General features: G+C 38.9%; 1 protein-coding gene across 1 annotated transcript in view; it reads right to left on the reverse strand.

Annotated features, from left to right (window-relative positions):
* Nucleotides 1-2318: 2318 nt before the first annotated feature.
* Nucleotides 2319-20318, reverse strand: part of LOC132306094 (alpha-L-fucosidase 1) — a 36679-nt gene continuing 18679 nt past the window's right edge. The window contains exon 3 of the mRNA XM_059803320.1: nt 2319-3254. Within this exon, the coding sequence (XP_059659303.1) occupies nt 2486-3254 (769 nt within the window). The 3' untranslated portion in view covers nt 2319-2485. The remainder of the gene's footprint in view (nt 3255-20318) is intronic.

Genomic DNA, 20318 nt, shown 5'->3' on the forward strand with positions numbered 1-20318 from the left:
TTTTCTTTGTCATTTATTTGTTCCCACTAAAAAGATTACATCTATATGTCTCTTTTAGAATAAATTATCTTTTTTGACTAGACAAATAAAAATAAAATAAAAATAAAGTTATTTCTATTGAATAAATTTTCTCTTTTGACGGGACCCAAAAAAAAAAAAAAAAAAAAAAAAGTTAACTTTGATGGATAAATTATCTATTTTGATTAGACCCAAAAAAAATATATATATATCACTATTGAATAAATTATCTCTGTCTGCCAAAAATAAAATTATCTCTATGGAATAAACTATATTATAGTCAATTTGAACAATTAGCACTTGACCCGATTTTAGGTGTGGTTGGTTTTTAACTATATATACATTTTCACAAATAAATTATCAAAGACTAATTATTGTAGATGTCTCTTCGCTATAATTGTGAGAAAAAAATTATTATATATAGTAACCATATATAATCAACAAAAACTCCTAATGGTCACCACCACCATAGTTAATAGAATATATTGATAGTCTCTTTAATTGAAGCACTTATATGAGCTAACTAGCATTGTTAATTAGATCCCAAAGAAAGCATTGAGGGAAACTTCATGAATGGCAACAATGAAGACAACGACGGCCTGAGTTTGAATGGTGTATAGGATAACAGAAGAATCTAATTAACGCTTTCTAACAAAAGAAAGTAGTTGTGGGTGCCGTATTGTCAGAGTGGTCGGGTTGTTCCTCATCTTTGAGCTTTGCACCTTCACCTCCTCTCCACGAAGAGGTAGAAAAAAGAAACATCATTGAAGTTAACCTTGTGTCTCTTATAAAGTCTAATCTGGTTTTAACGTCTGAAGTCAGAAGCCTATAAATAGGTTTGCCTAGCCTTGTACGGGAGCATCCAAGGCCTTGGAATGAGCAATACCAGATCCAATTTTTGGTTGCAGTCGGTATTAGATACAGTAATTATAGAAATTTGTATCTGGATGAGTGTCGTATCAATCCGTAATAATGGTTCGCATTTTTATCATTTTCTCCTAAGTATTACTATTGTTTTCTATTTAATACCTCATCCAATCTGTGTTATTGTATGAATTTGGATATCTACACTGCATTTAAAAGTCTGTGCCTCGTGTTGATGTGTCGATAACACAATGAGTTATGTCTGCTGAATTTTGGAATGTCGTCAACCCTATTCAACCACTAATCCAACCACTAATCTAATTTTTAACTCTTCTTACCTTATAAAAAAAATTGTCATTTTTATTAAATATCCAGTGAATTTTCACTGTTACCAAAAAAAAAAAAAAAAAAGACAAAACCAACCCTACATCCAGTGAATTTTCATTCTTTGTTGGCGTGTGGGGTATACAAAACAATTCTTAGTCTGGTTGGTGGTGCGTGCTGGCCACATTTTTTTTATTTTATTTTATTTTTAAGTAAAAATGTATTAGAAATAACTCAGAAGGAAAACGAGTCCCAAGAACTAAACAAAAAATCGAAAAAAAAGAAAAGTAAAAGGGAGTCCTATAGACCCACAAAAATTCAAAAAGTCCACAAATTTCATTTAAAGATGTACCATTTATCCCCAATAACTCAACTAAAAGGATAACAAATTATAAAAAACTTCAACGCCCCAATGAAGAATTCTTCCCCATCAAAAAAATCTTCTATTCAACTCTTTTCAAAAGCTCCACCAAAGAAATCCTCATTTACAAATTAGTTTGAAAAAAACAAAGGAAATCCTCGTTTACCGTCCTTACCAGACCCACACCTAATACCATCTGAAAATATGTATCTGATTAGTACCACCAATAACTAATACCATCTGAAAAAAAAAATTATCTGATTAGTACCATCAATAAATAATCCCGAATATTTGTGGGTTGACAACTAAGAACATGCAAACCCCAAGGTGGTTAGCTCCAGTGGCGCAACTTAAGACTTGGTGCCTCGTGAAGCTCTCAATTGCGATCAATCTCTTTAGAGTCACACCCACGGGATAAATCTCTTTGGAGTCACATCCACGGCTTAGCCGAGCTTTACCAGTTCTGTGTGGGGGCGCCTTGTACAGTCGGGGCAAAGCCCGGACAGTAGTCCCAAAAAAAAATGAAAAAAAAAAAAAACACTAAGAATGCGCAAACAGATCCTTCAAGATCTCAAACAACCTCATTATAAAATATATATATATATATATATATATATATAATCTCAAGAAAAAATAAATTAAAAAATAAAAAACACTAAGAATGCGCAAACAGATCCTTCAAGATCTCAAACAACCTCATTATAAAATATATATATATATATATAATCTCAAGAAAAAATAAATTAAAAAATAAAAAACAAACAAACAAAATTTATTTTGCCACAACAACAATCTGAAAGTCATGGGTTCAAAACGAAAAAGAGACTCCCAAATTTTACATTGATGGGAGCCTCTTAGCCTTTCTTTAAATCTTATATACAAATAAAAGGCTCAAACGGATTGTAATGAAAACATTATTCAAAGAAAGTATTCTAAAATTTTGAGAATGCTTGCATGTAATTTGCTAAAGAAATTGATTGCCATTGAAGGACATTCGATGCTGGTATCGGTTGTGTTGCTTAAAATGGAGAATGGATCCAAATGAATTCCCAAAAAAGAAATCAGTGGGTCTGCCCGGGACCTGTCGATAACAAACCTCAAGCGGCGGGAATCTACTTTTGGAAACTGCAATAGCCTCCTATATCCCACCGTTGTTCCATTAGCCACTTTCTCCCATCGTCCGTTTCCATTCAGGGTATCAAGATGGAACTCAACGACCCGCTGTCCCATGTGAATTGGCTCCTGAACTTGCAAAACATTGAAAGTCACTAGTTCCTCAAAGTCCAAGTATAATACCCACTCAGTGCGATTTTCTTCGGGAGCCCAATAAGTGTAGATGCCTTCTTCAAGGACATTGTGGGAGTCAAACCGAGAATCACTAAATCCTCGTATACTGCTGGCAGTAAGACGGCTATCTTTTGCCAGATTACGGGAGAATATGGAGCCCCGAAGCTCAGTGAATTCTTGAAGCACTTGTATATCTTCTTCTGATATGAGACCTGAAGAATTTGGGGGTATATTTAGTAACAAGAGGCAGTTTCTGCCAACTGATTTGTAGTATATGTTAAGAAGAGTCTCTGCAGATTTTGGAACTTGGGACGCGTGCCAAAACCAACCCGGTCTGATGGAGACATCACATTCAGCAGGCACCCAGTCATGACCACTCGGGTCTCCTCCTCGAGAATATCTGTTAGAAATATCAACCACAATTGATTCAGATTATCCTCCATCCAGTATTTGAGGAGAATGAGAGAAAAATTCAAGACACTAAAGAAAGGAAACAGGTTTTCCACTCTTCTCTCTCATTCTTTCACAGAACCAGTAATAGCTTTGTTAAGGAAGACGAGAGAATACCAGTACATCAAGGAAGCTCCTCAAGAATTTCGTATATCATAAAATTAATGAATGCAATAATTGATGGACAATTGAGTGAAGGAAACACATTCTCAATGTTCTACGTGTGATTGACATCTCATTAGAAGCAAAAATCCTAGTTAGTGGCATAGTCAATTTTTTATCAATATATAGACAGACTAGGTTAAGATCAAACCAAAAATCAGTAGCATAGATGGTCTAAATTTATTTCTCCAAGTTGCTGAGTTCTGAATTGTGAGATATATATATATATATATATATATATATATATTGGGGAAATTGTGAGATATACATATTTTGTAATTGGCTAATTTCGTTATCAAAACAAGTCCGATCGAGTTGTAAAATTTCGTTCAGAATTTCAAGATTGAAGATCGGATGCGGATTTGAAGAAGTTCAAGTGTTCATACTTTAATACACTCTGGGATGATGAGAACAATGTTTTAGAAATGTATGTAACTGTGTGAGAACACTTGGGAAGTTTTGAAAGTTTGAAGTTTTTAGGAAGTTTACATTCTGCCTATTTCGAACTGGTAACCAAATCAAGGAACAGGAAACCAAAAAGAAAGTTTCTATTATGAGGTTTCTATTCTGTCCATTGGGAACCGGTAGCCAACTTCTGTTCACGAAGAGGATTATTCTCTGCCCATCCTGAACCGGTAGCCAAAATCCAGTACCGGTTCAAGGCTTCAGATCTGCTTAAGTAACTTTAGTTTCCTCCTTCCAAAATCCTATACACGAATTTACGTTATTTTCCAAGCATATCTAGATTTTTGAAAGTCCATATAAACATGTTTTCTCAATTAGGATTTCATGGCTTTTTGCATACAAAATTCTGATTTATTTGAGAGCCATCTTTGTGAGATTTTTATTCTGAAAAATCTTTGTGAGATTTTTATTCAGAAAAATCAATCTGATTTTATTTTTGAGAGCACACACACAAGAGTGATTTAGTAGTGTTGTTCTCTATCTCATTGGAATTGGAGCATAATTGAAGATTCAGAGATTCCGAAAGCAAAATTCATTCCTTCTGCAACAAGTTGAGATTTGAAGAAGAAAAGTGTTTAGATCACACTTTGAAGGGGTCAAGGCGCTTTGCGAAGTGTTGTTGATCTACCAGCAATCCTTCTACAAGGTTCAAGGAGTAAATCTAAAGTCGAGAGATGTTGGACAGGGGAGTCGCAAAGCCAGGGGTTTTCAGCAAGTTGGGTCTTGGTAGAGTGAAGGGGTGTGAGGCTGAGTCAAAATTCAGTGTATTTTGCTTTATACATAGTAGATCTTTTTACGTTTGGGATAGCGCACAAAATATCAAGGTTTTCCATTTGGTTTCCTCGCTAAAATCCGGTGTCACTCTAACTGTACTTGCATTTATTTTTGCTTTATGGTTTGATTAATTTACTTTTATTTCGATAAATTTAATTTAAGCAAAAATCAAATAAAAGAGCAAGTTGAACCTACTCACCCCCTATAGGTTATTTATCCATATTATATTCCACAACCATTCCGCTGCATACAACTCACATGAATCACAAAATGATTGACAAAATCAAAACGTCTATTTCATTAACAAGAGGTTATGTTTCGCATAACTACAACCTTTTCTTTTTCATTTTATTTTATTTTATTTTTTATTTTTATTTGATATACACCACTGTCCCAATTGCTTAACAATTATATGCCAGCATAATATAAATTTTAGGAAACCCTCCCACACCAAAGTTAGTTATGATTAAGAGCGCATCAATGTGTATTACACTTGTGGGGAAGGATGTAATGTTACACACGATCAGTACACTATCAATATTCAAAAACAAGTAACAGAATGAGCCTTAGGCCTAAACAGCAAGATAATTATATTAAGCACATTGAGCAAATGAACCGGGGATGACATGCCAGGGAATAGCAATCTTCCTCCTGCCAAAAAACAACCTTTTTTTTCCTCTCATGTTTTCAGCACACAAGTTCATTGCATTAACTTATTTAGTACTCATTCAGGCAAAATTGGAGCTACCTAGTTAGAATAACTATAATGTGGGGTAAGCAATTGTGTTTGTTAGGATTAGAACATAGTGTTGGCAAAATTCGCAACAAAAGCCAGAGTTAGTATTTTTATTTTAACTTTTGATTAGATTTTCAAATTTAGTTAGTCAGCTTATTGTCACGCCCCGCCTATGGAGGTTGTGCCACGCAGGCGACACGCGGACGCTGAGTAGGATGCTGCATGGCAACTGCATGACGAGTGGAGTTTCTAGAGTCTTCCGGAATTGTCTAGAGTTGTGTGGAAGATTCTAGATATGTGTAGTATATTCTAGAGTTCTCCAGAATTGTGTGGAGTAATGTGGAGAGTTCTAGTATGTTGTAAATACTAGTAGATAAGTATGAAAGTGTGAAGAAGGTGGGAGAAGATTTTAGAGAATCGATCTCCACCGTTGGTTAGAATGCATCCTAGCCATCCATTAGGGATGGGGATGCCTATAAATAGGAGTAAGACTTCATTTTGTAACCAACAAGTCCTAGAGTGAGTCTTGAGAGCCTTGTACAGAGTTTAAGTGCTAGCCTTGTACAAAGCATTCTTTGAAATAATAGAAGTGTTCTTTCCTTGCCAACTTAAGTGCCTTAGTGTGTGTGAGTGTGCAAGCCAAGTGAGGAGAGGGCGAGGGCCACTACAACACTAGTAAGCGCACAGGGGGAGTGTGTTGGCTAAGGTGTGCACGGGAGTTAGGCTGACCAAGTACTTGCGAGAGTAGAAGCAACGTCTTGGTGCCACACGGGAGCAGCTAGAGTGGTGCTAAAACTCTAAGCCCGTGACATTATGGTGGTACTTATGTCCAAAAATAGAATCGGAATTTGAAGCTACATCAAAGGACAAAAAGGTAAAATCAACTCTTGAATAATTAATTCACTAACTAGGGACTCGTAATTATGCATTCTTATCATGATCCATTTTAGGAAACAATGCATACATATTTTGATTCATAGAAAAGACGTTTTGAATGCATGAAGTTATTTTTGGTGAAGTTTCAAGTTGTTGAAACAGGCATATGTATCTTCAAAAATTCACCAAAAACATTACTTATGAATCTATGATCTTTATACATTCAATAACTAGGCTTGACAAGCTTTCCAACAATATATTCTATCCCTAATTTCGAGTCCGTTTGACCCCTCAACATAGTGACTAACGTTAGGCTATGTGCAGTCAGCAAAATAGCTAGATTGAGATCAACAATATTTCAAAACAATCGAACCTGTCAGACCTGCAGAGTTTGGAAACGACTCTAAAAAAATTCTAATACGTTTAGGTTTCCTTTTATGGTTACTATTGAAGATTTAATGGAGGAATCAGTGAAAGAAAATCTTACAGTAATTGATGTTATTTCCTATTATTGAAGATTTAGTGTTACTCAAGAAATTAGTGGAGAAAAATCCTCCTTGTTTCCTATTTTCTCTCTTTCCATTTCCATAATTTCTTCTCCTATATAAAGGAGCCTCCATCATTGTACTGTATATGAATTGAGAGAGTATTATAAAAGTGATGTAGCCCTTTGGGCTCTTTGTGCCGTGGATGTAGGCCCTAGTGGCTGAACCACGTAATACATGTGTGTTCTACTTGTTTTATTTTTCTGTGTATTCTACTTGTTTTATTTATCTCTTCGCTTCCGTTTTATGCTTTACAACATGGCATCAGAGCCTAATTTCTCTTCCTAGGTTCGGACCCTTATTTTGAGGTATTGCCTTGGCATCTGAAATGTTACTAAGGGTTTCTCGGTGCTATTTGTGACTTGTTTGGGCTGCCGGTTTGTTGGGCAGTAATGTTCTTCGCCTTTACCGTGACTCTGGCAGTATTTATCGACTTGTATGGGTTGCCAGTGTGTTCAGTAGCATTGTCCTCGCCTTTGTCGTATCTCCGGTAGTTTTTTGTTGACCTATTTGGGTTGTTGGTGTATTTGGTAGCATTGTCTTCGTCCTTGCCGTGTCTCTGACAGTTTTATCAACTTGTTTGGGTTACCGGTGTGTTCGGTAGCATTATCCTCGCCTTTGCCATGTCTCCGACAGTTTTTTGCTGACTGGTTTGGGCTGTCGGTGCGTTCGGTAGTATAATTCTTCGTCTTCTCTCTTCTCTCTTCATCATTCACACTTGTTGCTACTCATCATCTCAATGGCAAGTTAGACATTCATACTCCAATTTGAGGGGGAGTATTTAAGATTTAATATAGGAATCAGTGGAGGAAAATCTTTCGGTAATTGATATTATTTCCTATTATTGAAGATTTAGTGTTACTAGAGGAATCAGTATAGAAAAATCCTCCTTGTTTCGTAGTTTCTATCTCTTTCCATTCCTATAATTTCTTCTCCTATATAAAAGAGCCTCCACCATTGTATTGTATGTGAATTGAGAAAGTATTATAAAAGTGATGTAGCCTTTTGGGCTCGTGCATGTAGGCCCTAGTGGCTGAACCACGTAATATTTGTGTGTTCTACTTGTTTTATTTATCTCTTCGCTTCCATTTTATGCTTTACAACAGTTACCCTTATTCCTTTGGACTTAAAGCACTATACAAAGACCTCTATGCTCTCATATTCACATATATGCACATATAGAGAGACATACAGGGAGATCTATACACTCATTATTGAAAGAGATCATAAATTTTAGAGTGCATATTTTATTTTCATCATCTACATCTTGCATTAGGTGGTGAGTTATTATTTGGAATGTTGATTTTGTCATGAAATAGTGCAGTACAAACACGAATGACTTTCATTAATTATATACCCCCTCTTCTTAATATAAAAAATACGTTCTAGTAACTTCTAACTTTATCCAGTCAACTGCCTTGAATGCAACGCTTTCTCTATTTTCAAAACAAGCGAAAGAAAGAAAAAACAGGAAATGTCATTGGAAGGATGCGAGTGGCATCTTGTGGAGCTTACATTAGCATCAACACCAAAATGTTTATACACAAGGAACATACCATCCGATCGACTAGTGGCTGAGACGATCTACTAAAGAAGTAGATTCTTGTGGAGCGGATGACGTAGATGAGTGGAGGTCCACCTTGAGACTTTTGAGTTTTACTAAAACTTTGATGTCTTCTATGTCTGAAAGTAATTAGAGGTTCAAGGTTCACTGAACTATAACTAGGGTGTAATCCTTCTTTCTTGATGGCTGATTAGTTACCTGGACTAGATCCCGTGGTTTCTACCCTTTTGGGAATTTCCAACGTAAAAATCATGTTCTTGTGTGGTTGCATGCTTTAGTTATTTCTACATTTAAATGATTTAAATGGTTGCGAAAGACATCGTTTATGCAGAAGGGTAATATTTAAATGATTCATATTGTTGCAATCAAACTATATTTATACTATTGGAGAGAGACCATCCCCCTCTCCTCCCCAAAGCGGCACGAAATAACCCTCCTCCATAAACGATGTCTTTCGCTACTGAATCTCCACAACACTTACAAAGGAGCGCCCTGTTGAATGGGACCAACCTTCTAATACCAAGACTACCCAGCTGAAGAGGCCTGGAAACTTGCTCCCACCTAACAAGATGATACTTGAACTCCTCCCCTCATCCGCCCAGAAAAAAGTTCCGTTGGAGACTCTCAGGTCTTCCAGCTATAGGGGAAGGAATCTGGAAGAGAGAAGGAAACATGTTGGGAGACTCGACAATGTACTCTTCACAAGAGTAACCTTCCCGCCCTTCAAAAGATACTGCTTCTTCCACCCAACCAATCTTATCTCAAAATGCTGAATCACTAGATCCCAAGCTCCCACCCTCCTTAATGAAACACCAAAAGGCAAACCCAAATAAGAAATAGGAAAGGAACTCGTCCCACTCCCTAGCACCGCAACAAGGAAAGCCACCTCTTGAACCTCCCCCTCAAGACAAGCACACTCTTTCCCACGTTAACTTTCAAACCTGACACTGCCTGAAAACAAACCAAAACACACCTCAAAAATCTTGGGACATGTCCGCATCACAGAAAACCAAGGTATCATCCAGAAACGTTAAATGGGAAATATCCATCTACTGAACTGAATATTGACCCATCCTGAATCCCCTGATAAAGTCCAAATCCACTGCCCTCCTCATCAACCTACTAAGGGCCTCCATAACAATAATGAATAAAAAAGGAGAAAGAGGATCCCCTTGCCTCAAACCTCGGGAACTTCCAAAAAAATCAAAGGGAGATAGACCCATTCACCAACCCAAAGAATCTAACAGAGAAAATACAAGCCGCAAGCCGCAATCCATCCCCCCCAAAAAACAAATACAACAAGAAATTCCAGCTAACATGATCATATGCTTTCTGAATGTCGAGTTTGCACAAGACTCTAGGAACACCACTACTCAACCTATAGTCCACACATTCGCTGGCAATAAGAGTTGAATCCAGAATCTGCCAGCCTATAAAGGCATTTTGAGACTCTGAGAAGATGAGATGACTTCATCTAGAACCTCCCTCAATCTCAAAGTAAGGACTTGAGCAAGAAGCTTATAAATACATGCCAGCATACTTATAGTCCTTGACATCGGACACACCACCCTTCTTAGGAATGAGGGCAATGAAAGATGCATTCAACGACTTTTCGAACCTCCTATTAGAATGAAACTCATGAAAAGTGCCCATCACTTAATGTCTCACCACACCCCAAGCTTTCCAACAAAATCTCATAGTAAATCCATCCGAAGCCGAAGCCTTATCACCATTACAGCTCTTCAGCCCCCTCAACGCCTCCTCCTTTGAAGGAGGAGTTTCCAAGCCATCCTTATCCCTTGCTGAAATAGAGTCAAAATGAAGACAATCAACCTGAGGTCTCCAACCTAAAGGCTCAAAGTAAAGCCTTCGGTAGAAAGAGACAATTCCCTTACGCATCTCCTCCTCCGTACACAACTCCACTCCATCCACTCGGATCCGCCCAATGTGATTACCCCTTCTGTGGGCATTGGCAAGTCTATGAAAGAACTTCTTATTACGATCTCCCTCTTTGAGCCATAAAGCCCGGGATTTTTGGCGCCATAAAATCTCCTCCTCTATAACAACAATCTCTGCAATCTCTGTCTGACTAGCTGCCATCCTATCGCGCTGGCACTCAACAATGCCACCCACCCCTTCCAACCGGTCAATCTCAGCAATATCAACAAGGGCCCTATTCTTCCTCCACTCCAGGTTCCCGAAAACCTCTCATTGCATCTTTTAAGCTTTGTCTTCAAGATATGAGACCGGCATTTTCCCCTGAAAATCATCTGCTCTAAGCCACATGTTCTCAAATACGAGAACTCAATCCTCCACTATCCAAAGCAACCTGAAAAACATCCGGATACTTCTCCCACTCCCCAAAAATCAAGAATTTGTCAAAGTGGGAAAGAGTGGGGGAATCCCTACAATTGGACCAAGTAAATGCAGCACCCTCCAATGGTAAGTCAATAAGATGATGTCTATCAATGAACTCCAAAAACTGCCAAAGACCATCTACCACCTGTAGATCTCTCTCACGAAAACTTACCCACAATGAAATCCTCGGCCACACACCATAGAAGAGACCACATCCCCTTCACAACACTGAGCTCCTCCCATAGTACAACTCTCTCGCTATCATCCACCGGCCCATAAACACCAAAAAAGGGCCATTTAAAACCATCCTTCCATCATAAAGGCACATAAAATAGAGAATCTCCCTCCTTCGTTTCCTGCAAACAAACCACATGAGCCCCCCATTTTCTCACTACCAACTTCACTACCTTCTTCTTGTTCGGGCCATTGAGACCACGAACATTCCAAGAAATGCGTCGTACCTTCATGCGGAAACAATGTCAATCACCACTCCCTTCTTCCCCGCCCCCACCCCCCCCACCAAATCCTTTCCTTAATAGTCTACATAAAAGAAAAGATTTCTGACCTCCCTCTCCCCTTTACAAGGGAGGGAAATCCTCTTCTTTCAACCCCCCCTCCTAGACTTCTTTTTCTTCTCCCCTCCACCATCGCATGGAGAATCGACAATGCCTGTTTACGGTTGCCATTAGAGGAGACACCCAACAGCTCACTAGCAACATCAATATTTTCCTTGACCCATCTTTGCCTAAGTCAACACAATCCTGCCTAACATCATCACTCTCCATACTTTCCGGTCTCACAACAGCCAGGGCATAAACCACCCCCAAGTTTGGATGACCCTCCTCAGCCGACAAAATCATGTCAAGAGACCCACCCTGCTCATCCCTCAACACCTCTCCTATGCCATCCTCTAGCTCCTCCTCCTCATCAACACACGACAACCAGTCAACAACACTATCTGCCCCACCTTCCATTCCATCAACCCAAGTGTCCGGAGCAATGGTATGATCATCAGACAATAGCGTGTGTTTTTTTCAGTTCCAGAACCAACAAAGCAGCTGACTCATCGCTAAAGGTAATGCAAAAATCCTTGCCAACACAAACTGTCATCTTCTCAGAAACACCAACCAAATAATCCATCTGTGGCTTGCATCATGTCTCCTTCTGGCCTACATATACAAATTCCTTCATCCCTGCCCAAATGAAGCTCGGATAGCCAACCCAGAACATCCCCAACCGAAGAAGGCCGAGTAGAGGAGGAAAACTCAGAAACAGACCCATCATTCCCAAAAAGTCCAGATTAGTGCAACGGTCAACAACCTTCCCCGCCATCCCATCCCTTTCAGACAGCCCAAAACACCCAAGTCCAGTCGAATCCGTGTCAAACACCTCATCCTCAGAACCCACCTCCACCACAGGCGATGGCCTCCAAGGCATCACTGATAGCCCATCGAAAATCCTTGCCAACACAAACTGTCATCTTCTCAGAAACACCAGCCAAAGAAACAATCTATGGCCTGTATCATGTCTCCTTCTGGCCTACTTATACCAATTCCTTCATCCCTACCCAAATGAAGCTCGGATACCCAACCCGAAACATCCCCAGCCGAAGAAGGCTGAGTAGAGGAGGAAAACTCAAAAACAGACCCATCATTCCCCAAAAATTCCAGATTAGTGCAACGGTCAACAATCTTTCCAGCCATCCCATCCCTTTCAGACAGCCCAAAACACCCAAGTTCAGTCGAATCCGTGTCAAACACATGAGCCTCAGAACCCACCTCCACCACAGGCAATAGACTCCGAGGCATCACTGATAGCCAATCACTACTGGATGTACATCCATCATTTGAAGCATCACTGAAGGAACCCAACTGAAGCGATCCAAACCTATTACCAGAGAGCAGTTTCTGGCAGCACGCACTGTGTCGGAACAACTTCGTCGTCGACCCATCACCATTCATGTTAGCACAAACCTTGACCCAGTTTCCTTCTCCGATTGAGACCAATGCTTATCAACAGACTGCGACTGCAAAGAAGCCTTTTGCTGCGAAGAAGATAAAACCTAGGCTTGGGCTTGACCTTTAACTCTGGCTCCTTTCAACTAAATGGGCTGGGCTGCCTCCCCTTAATAGAAACAGATAGACCCTTATTCGGAAACCACCACCCTATCTCCTTTTTGCTTAAAAAGGCTGGACGCGCACTTAGTCTGACCAGGCCCAGCTAAAGATCTTCACCCAATGGACCTGGGCCTATCAACCCTGGTCCAACAACCTGAAGAGGATGAACCATCTCGTCCATGTCGTGGTCCAATCTGTCCAGGCCCAATCTTCATTGGCCCATCATTTGCAGAGTTTAAACTCCCCATCCGCTCACGTGCCCATCCACGTGAGAAGGCAGCTGTCTTGCAATTACAATTACAACGGGAGGCGTTTGTGCACCAACCACGTGTACAACTCATATTTCTCCCCATCCCACTCTCCTTTGGCGCGTTGAGCTGCACGCATCCCTGTCCTTGGGTCCGACCAGGATGAAATTCCAAACTCTAAGCCTTCGGCAAATAACCAAAACCAACCAGATGCAGGCAGAATTTCAAATTTCTGCAAGTGGAATTTATGTTTTCCATAAACTTTCCATGTTTTGAAAGATTCCTTATTTTGAGTAGTTTTCTGATTTTCAACAGTTTTCCTATTTTGATTTTATTTTATATTTGGTAATCAGCTAGTCTTAGGTTTATATAAAGCCTTGTAATTGCTAGGGTTTACAGTCTAGTTGAAGATATTATATTTTTACTGTAAATAAAGTTTGCTTTGCAATTCTCCTTTCCCTTGCATCGTTCTTTTATTTCGTTTCAATATTGCTGTGAAGGCAATTTTATCGTCTCCTCTTGGTAAGGTGGCATCAGTTTGGTATCAGAGCTTAGGTTTCGGCTTTCCAACTACTCAATCATGCCTCCACGACAACAACCGAGAGGAGGAAATCGTAGGATGCAGAATCTGGTTGAACCCTTACCCAAGCAACACGAAAGCGAGATAGAGTTTTTGCAGAGACAAGGTGAGTTGTTGACTCAACTATTGCGTCAACGTGTTGTCAACACTCACACTAGTTAATGACAATGTTTCGGTGAATGATGATGTGTCATACACGGATACTATTGCGAAAAAATCATTCTATTTTTCGCGTCACTATAGATCACTCGACGAGTGGACTGATTGTTGTTGGTCAACAGATATCAATTTCCAGATTTCTATTTTTATAAGGACAGACTTAAAGAGGATTTTTTCAATCCTTTTTGCAGTAGCGCAACATCCAGATCAGCACCTATTCCACTTGATGAAATGCGTTGGAATGGTGGCTATATGGAGGAAATTCCTGAATTTGTAGGAAATCTTGATGGGGAAGAAAAACTACCTTTGATCGAGGGAGATGATGCAACCCCAATGGTCAAGCCAAAATATGATGATTACTCGGAGGAAGAGGATGATATCATATATGGTGATATAGGTGAATTTCTGGTTATGCAAAAGCCACTATTGATTCCGAAACATGAGGATAATAAGGAAGTTACAAAAGAAGGATATCAAGATGAAGTATACGTGGTTAATCATTAAGCTTTTGGATCCATGAACATGAAAAATAATGGAAATTATTTTTATGATATGGTTTGGGATGAATTCTTGGAGTGCACTACATCTACTATGTGATTGTTGGAACAAAAATTAAAGTTGATTAAATTTATAGTTCCAGATACGTGTTCTACTAAGTTTTGAGAATCCACTCAGTTTCAAAGAAAGTCTTATGCAACTGTATTCTTTGCTAGTATAAGAAGATTAATGTATTTGGTTCGATTTCGGAAAAGAAGGGATGGAAAGCCATGTTTGAATTTTTGATTGATCGTAGAAAATTGCTCCAAACTCGAGGGCAAATTCTGCAAGTGGATTGATGGAGGCTGAATTTCAAATTTCTGCAAGTGGAATTTGTGTTTTCCATAAACTTTCCATGTTTTGAAAGATTTCTTATTTTAAGTAGTTTTCTAATTTTCAGCAACTTTCCTTTTCGAGTAGTTTTCTGACTTTCAACAGTTTTCGTATTTTGATTTTATTTTATATTTGGTAATTAGCTAGTCTTAGGTTTATACAAAGCCTTGTAATTGCTAGGGTTTACAGTCTAGTTGAAGATTTTATATTTTTGCAGCAAATAAAGTTTGCTTTGCAATTCTCTTTTCTCTTGCATCGTTCTTTTATTTCGTTTTAGTATTGCTGTGAAGTCGATTTAATCGTCTCCTCTTGGTAAGGCAGCATCACAACCCAGACCTTCAATTCAATTGAGTCGTGCTTGCCGTCATCACATGAGACCTCAAATCATCACTCCCGGTGTAAGACTTGGATAGAGGCACAAGGGAAGGAGAAATTTCTTCAGTCAACAATAATCTGAAAGCCCACCACTTGTCTTCCACCATGATGAACTCCGGGACCTCACTGCCTTCGACCACAGTAATGACGATCCTCTCAGTTTCGCTCATTTCATAAGACTCAGCATCCCAAAACCCTCCACAACGGTCCCCATTGGCTACAAAAAGATTCTGACACCAAAGATGCAGAGGAAGACCATACAAGATGACTCGCCGGTGCTTGGTCTTCTTCCTCCACCCAAAACACCCAACATGATGACACCACAAGTCAATATAAAAGCTGCGCATCACCCCAAAACTTCTTGCCCCTTTTGAAAACCTTCTGAGCTTCCTTTTCTAACGGGAATCTGAACAGAAGAAGACCATCAGCCAGGGTAGAAACCCTAACCCCACACGAGATGCACCATGTCTTCGTAGCCCACTCTTCGATTTCTTCCAAAGACCCCACGTCTCTGTCGAATCTCCCAACAAGGCAAGATTTAAGCGTTGATTTGCAAATGACGGTGCTGTGGTTATCAACCCAAAGAACATGCCCTCTGTTTGTGGTTTCACAATCCACTTCTCCCTGTAAATCCAAATGAGGAAGCCTTGCAAGTTGGAGAAACGACAATTTCTGACCATCCAGACCTCTCATTGAGAGAGCGAAGAGCACCCAAGGAAACCAGCAAAACAGAAGAACAGAGGATCTCAAAAGACGCCAGAGTATAGGACTCCGACGTCGAGCAAACAAGCAAAACGCTAGAGAGAGAAACCATATGCTTTGAGAGAAAAAAACTGACAAAAATACATACCAACTTGATAAATTAAGGGAGTGGAGAACTAGAAATTTAGTCATACTGAATGCATAAAAAATGAAGATTTAAGGGTTTTATTAAAAGATGATGAAATTACAGGAAGATTGAAAAGTTACTTTGAAAAACTGTTTAATGAAAATCGTATCGGAAATTTAGGCTTAGGGAAAACATAATTTTCATAGGATCAAGGAATGTGGGGTTAAAATGCATTAAGAAAGATGAAATCATAAAGGGCTTTTGAACCAAATTGCATTGCTAGTGATTTGGAGTTTTTAGGGAATGATGGTACTAATGCAGGTAGAATTTCAAATTTCTACAAGTGGAATTTGTGTTTTTCAGAAACTTCCCATATTTTGAAAGTTTACTTATTTTGAGTAGTTTTCTGATTTTCATCAGCTATCCTTTTTAAGTAGTTTTCTGATTTTCAGCAGCTTTCCTGTTTTGGTTTTATTTGAATAATCAATTAATTCCAATTTAATAACCGCCAACTGATCTCGCCTAGACCCTTCATCATTGAGGTCTCCCACTTCAATTACATTTCCATTACACACCAAACCGTGATGACCATCAGAAAAGTTCTGAAAATCAGAAAACTACTTAAAAAGGACAGCCGATGAAAATCAGAAAACTACTCAAACTAAGTAAACTTTCAAAATATGGAAAGTTTCTGAAAAACACAAATTCCACTTGCAGAAATTTGAAATTCTGCCTCATCAGATGGGGTGTCTCGGCTAACAAAATTTGTTTACTAAAATAACAAGAAAATGTCAGATGAGTGATGTAAAATATTTTAAAACCTACATATATATATATAAAGGGCACATACAAAATTATACAAATTATCGTGGTATGAAATTAATAAGTCTTACAATGAAACTTTGGGAGAGAGTGTTTAAAGAACAACTAAGACGAGAAACTGTAGTTTCGAAAAATCAATTTGGTCTCGTACCGGAGAGGTCTATGACCGAGGCTATTTAGTTATTGAGGAGACGGTTGGAAAGGAGAATATTTGGTCGTTATTGCACCAAATTTTAGGAGTAGAATAGGCGTGTAAATATAGACAGAAAGAGATTTTGTCAACTGCTAGAAATTAGGGAAATTAGCTGGTGTACAGTTGTTAGTTTCCTAATTTATCTCCCTATAATGCTATTTAAGAAATACCTTGTAAAAAATTTAAACACATGGCAATATATTTTTTTCTCTCCATATTTGTTTATATGGTATCAGAGTGTCGATCCCCTTGAAAAAAAAAAAAAAAAAAAAAAAAATCCCTTGCCATATTACATCAAAATACCTTAAACACCATGTCTGATGTTGTTTCTGAATCCTCCAACGACAATGTTGAGCAACCAAAACCCTCTGAATCTCAAGCCAACCTTAATTCCGATTCAAACTCCATCCGACTGAATGGAGAAAACTCATACTCTGTCCAAATCACTACCATCCGACTGAATGGAGAAAACTTTCTGCGCTGATCGCAATCTGTACGGATGTATATCTGAGGCAAAGGAAAAATCGGATATTTGACTGGAGATAAGGAAACTGCGCCTGAAGATCCGACGTATCCTACTTGGGATGACGAGAATTCAATGGTGATGACGTGGCTGGTGAACTCCATGAATGAAGATATAAGCTCCAACTATATGTGTTATCACACAGCTAAGGAGCTTTGGGACAATATCAACCAAATGTATTCTGATTTGGGAAATCAGTCCCAAGTCTACGAATTAACACTGAAACTTGGTGAAATTCGTCAAGGTGAAGACAGTGTCACGAAGTACTTCAATTCTTTGAAGCGTTTGTGGCAGGACCTAGACCTATTCAACGATTACGAGTGGAAGTCTTCTGAAGATTGCAACCATTATCGGAAGACTGTTGAAGATAATCGTATTTTCAAATTTCTCATAGGACTCAATGTTGAGTTTGATGAGGTGAGAGGAAGAATCATTGGCAGGCAGCCTCTTCCCTCAATTGGGGAAGTATTTTCTGAAGTTCGACGGGAGGAAAGTTGCCGCCTTGTTATGCTCGGAAAAAAGTCCTCCGGCGGCTCAATTGAAAACTCAGCGCTGATTGCCTCCGAGGCGAACGTGAGTCGAGCCATTCCGTGGAAAACTGAAGACAAGCCCCGTGTTTGGTGTGACTATTGCAACAAGCCTCGTCACACTCATGAAATTTGCTGGAAGCTCCACGGTAAACCAGCAAACTGGAAGGGCAAACAAAACAGCAGAATCACTCGATCTCCCTCTGCCCATGAAACTGAAGCAGTTCCCTTCAGCAAGGAGCAAATGGATCACCTTCTAAAACTGCTGAAATCCAACTCCGGATCATCTGGTACACCTAATGCCTCTCTTGCGCAATCAGGTAGTGAATCAAATGCCCTGTCTTGTCGTTTACATTCAAATTCTGCTCCATGGATCATTGATTCAGGAACTTCTGATCATATGGCCAGTTTTGCCCATCTGTTTCATACTTATGTTCCTTGTTCTGGTTTAGAAAAAATCCGAATAGCAGATGGCTCTTTTTCACCCATTGCAAGCAAAGGTTTGGTCAATTTGTCAAAAAGTCTAACTCTAAAATCTGTTCTTCATGTCCCTAAACTTGCTTGTAACCTCTTGTCTGTTAGTAAACTGTCTAGAGACTCTAACTGTCGTGTCACCTTTTTTGAATCCCACCGTGAATTTCAGGAACAGAGCTCTGGGAGGACGATTGGCAGTGCTAAAATGATAGATGGTTTCTACTATTTTAAAGATGAAGTCTCCAATTATAAAAAAGGTCAAGGCTTGATAGTATCAGTTCTATCCCTATTAAAGACAAAATAATGCTTTGGCACTATAGGCTAGGGCACCCTAGTTTTCCTTATCGAAGAAAGTTATTTCCTGTTTTATTTAAAGGATTGGATTGTTCATCATTTCATTGTGAAAATTGCATTTTGGCAAAAAGTCATCGTATTTATTATCCTTCAAAACCTTATCAGGCTTCAAAGCCATTTTATTTGATTCATAGTGATGTTTGGGGTCCTTCGAGGATCAAAACTATTTCTAGAAAAAGGTGATTTGTGACTTTTATCGATGATCACACACGTTTATGTCAAGTTTACTTAATGAGTGAGAAATCAGAAGTTAAAAATCTTTTCAAGAATTTTTATACCATGATTGAAACTCAATTTCAAACTAAAATCGGTATTTTTCATACCAACAATGGCACTGAATATTTTAATGAAGTACTAGAAAGTTTTTTGAAAGAAAAGGGAATTCATCATCAGTCAACTTGTATTGATACACCTCAGCAAAATGGCATTGCTGAGAGAAAAAATAAACACCTACTTGAAGTTTCTCGTGCTATCATGTTTTCTATAAATGTTCCTAAATATCTATGGGGCGAGGCTGTTTTAACTGCATCATACTTGATCAACAGAATGCCTACGCATGTTCTTAATTACATTACTCCTCCTGAGTGTCTTAAAATAGTTTTTCTAGCAACACGAATTCAATCCAACCTACCCCTAAAGGTTTTTGGCTGTACTACGTTTGTTCATTTACCCAATAAAGGTCGGTCAAAATTCGATCCTAGAGCTGAAAAATGTGTCTTTATAGGATATGCTCCACATAAAAAGGGATATAAATGTTTTAATCCCCAAACTAGGAAATTTTTTGTTAGCTTGGATGTTTCATTTGTGGAAATACAACCTTATTTTCAGAAAACTTTTCTTCAAGGGGAGAAGGAAAATGAAGAAAATTTTTGGGATGTTCCCTTACCTAAAACCATTGTGTTTGAACCTGGCTTTAAATATCAGGAAATTAATACCACTTCGAAGTTGAGGGAAACTAGTGAACCTAACCAAAGCTTGCCAAACGCGATTGTGTCTTCGACAGGGGGAGAAATACTACCTACAGTTCCAAGGGAACCCAACTCAGAGCTTTTGGTTTACAGGAAAAGAAGTCAACAAATGGGTAGGGATCTGTCTATCATCGTTGCACAAAACCAATCGAAAACTCTGAGTAATGAACTCCTGAACCAACCAGGTACACAAAATTATGTTTTACAAGTTTTATCGTCCATTTCTCCTACCTTATCACCCATCCCTGAGTCTAATACACCTTCCATGGAACCTCAAGCACCCATTCCTGAGTCTAATGAGCCTTCCATGAAACCTCAGGATCTTAATATTCCTATAGCTCTCAGAAAAGGAATTCGCTCCTGTACCAAACATCCCATTGCAAAATACCTTTCGTATGATAAACTCTCTCATAATCATAGGGCTTTCACATCAAAAATCTCTCACTTGTTTGTTCCAAGAAATATTCAGGAAGCACTTGATGATCCAAATTGGAA

This window comes from Cornus florida, unplaced genomic scaffold, assembly GCF_030987335.1.
Source record: "Cornus florida cultivar Cherokee Brave unplaced genomic scaffold, ASM3098733v1 CherokeeBrave_3.0.0_Hap2_Chr05, whole genome shotgun sequence".
Taxonomy (NCBI): domain Eukaryota; kingdom Viridiplantae; phylum Streptophyta; class Magnoliopsida; order Cornales; family Cornaceae; genus Cornus; species Cornus florida.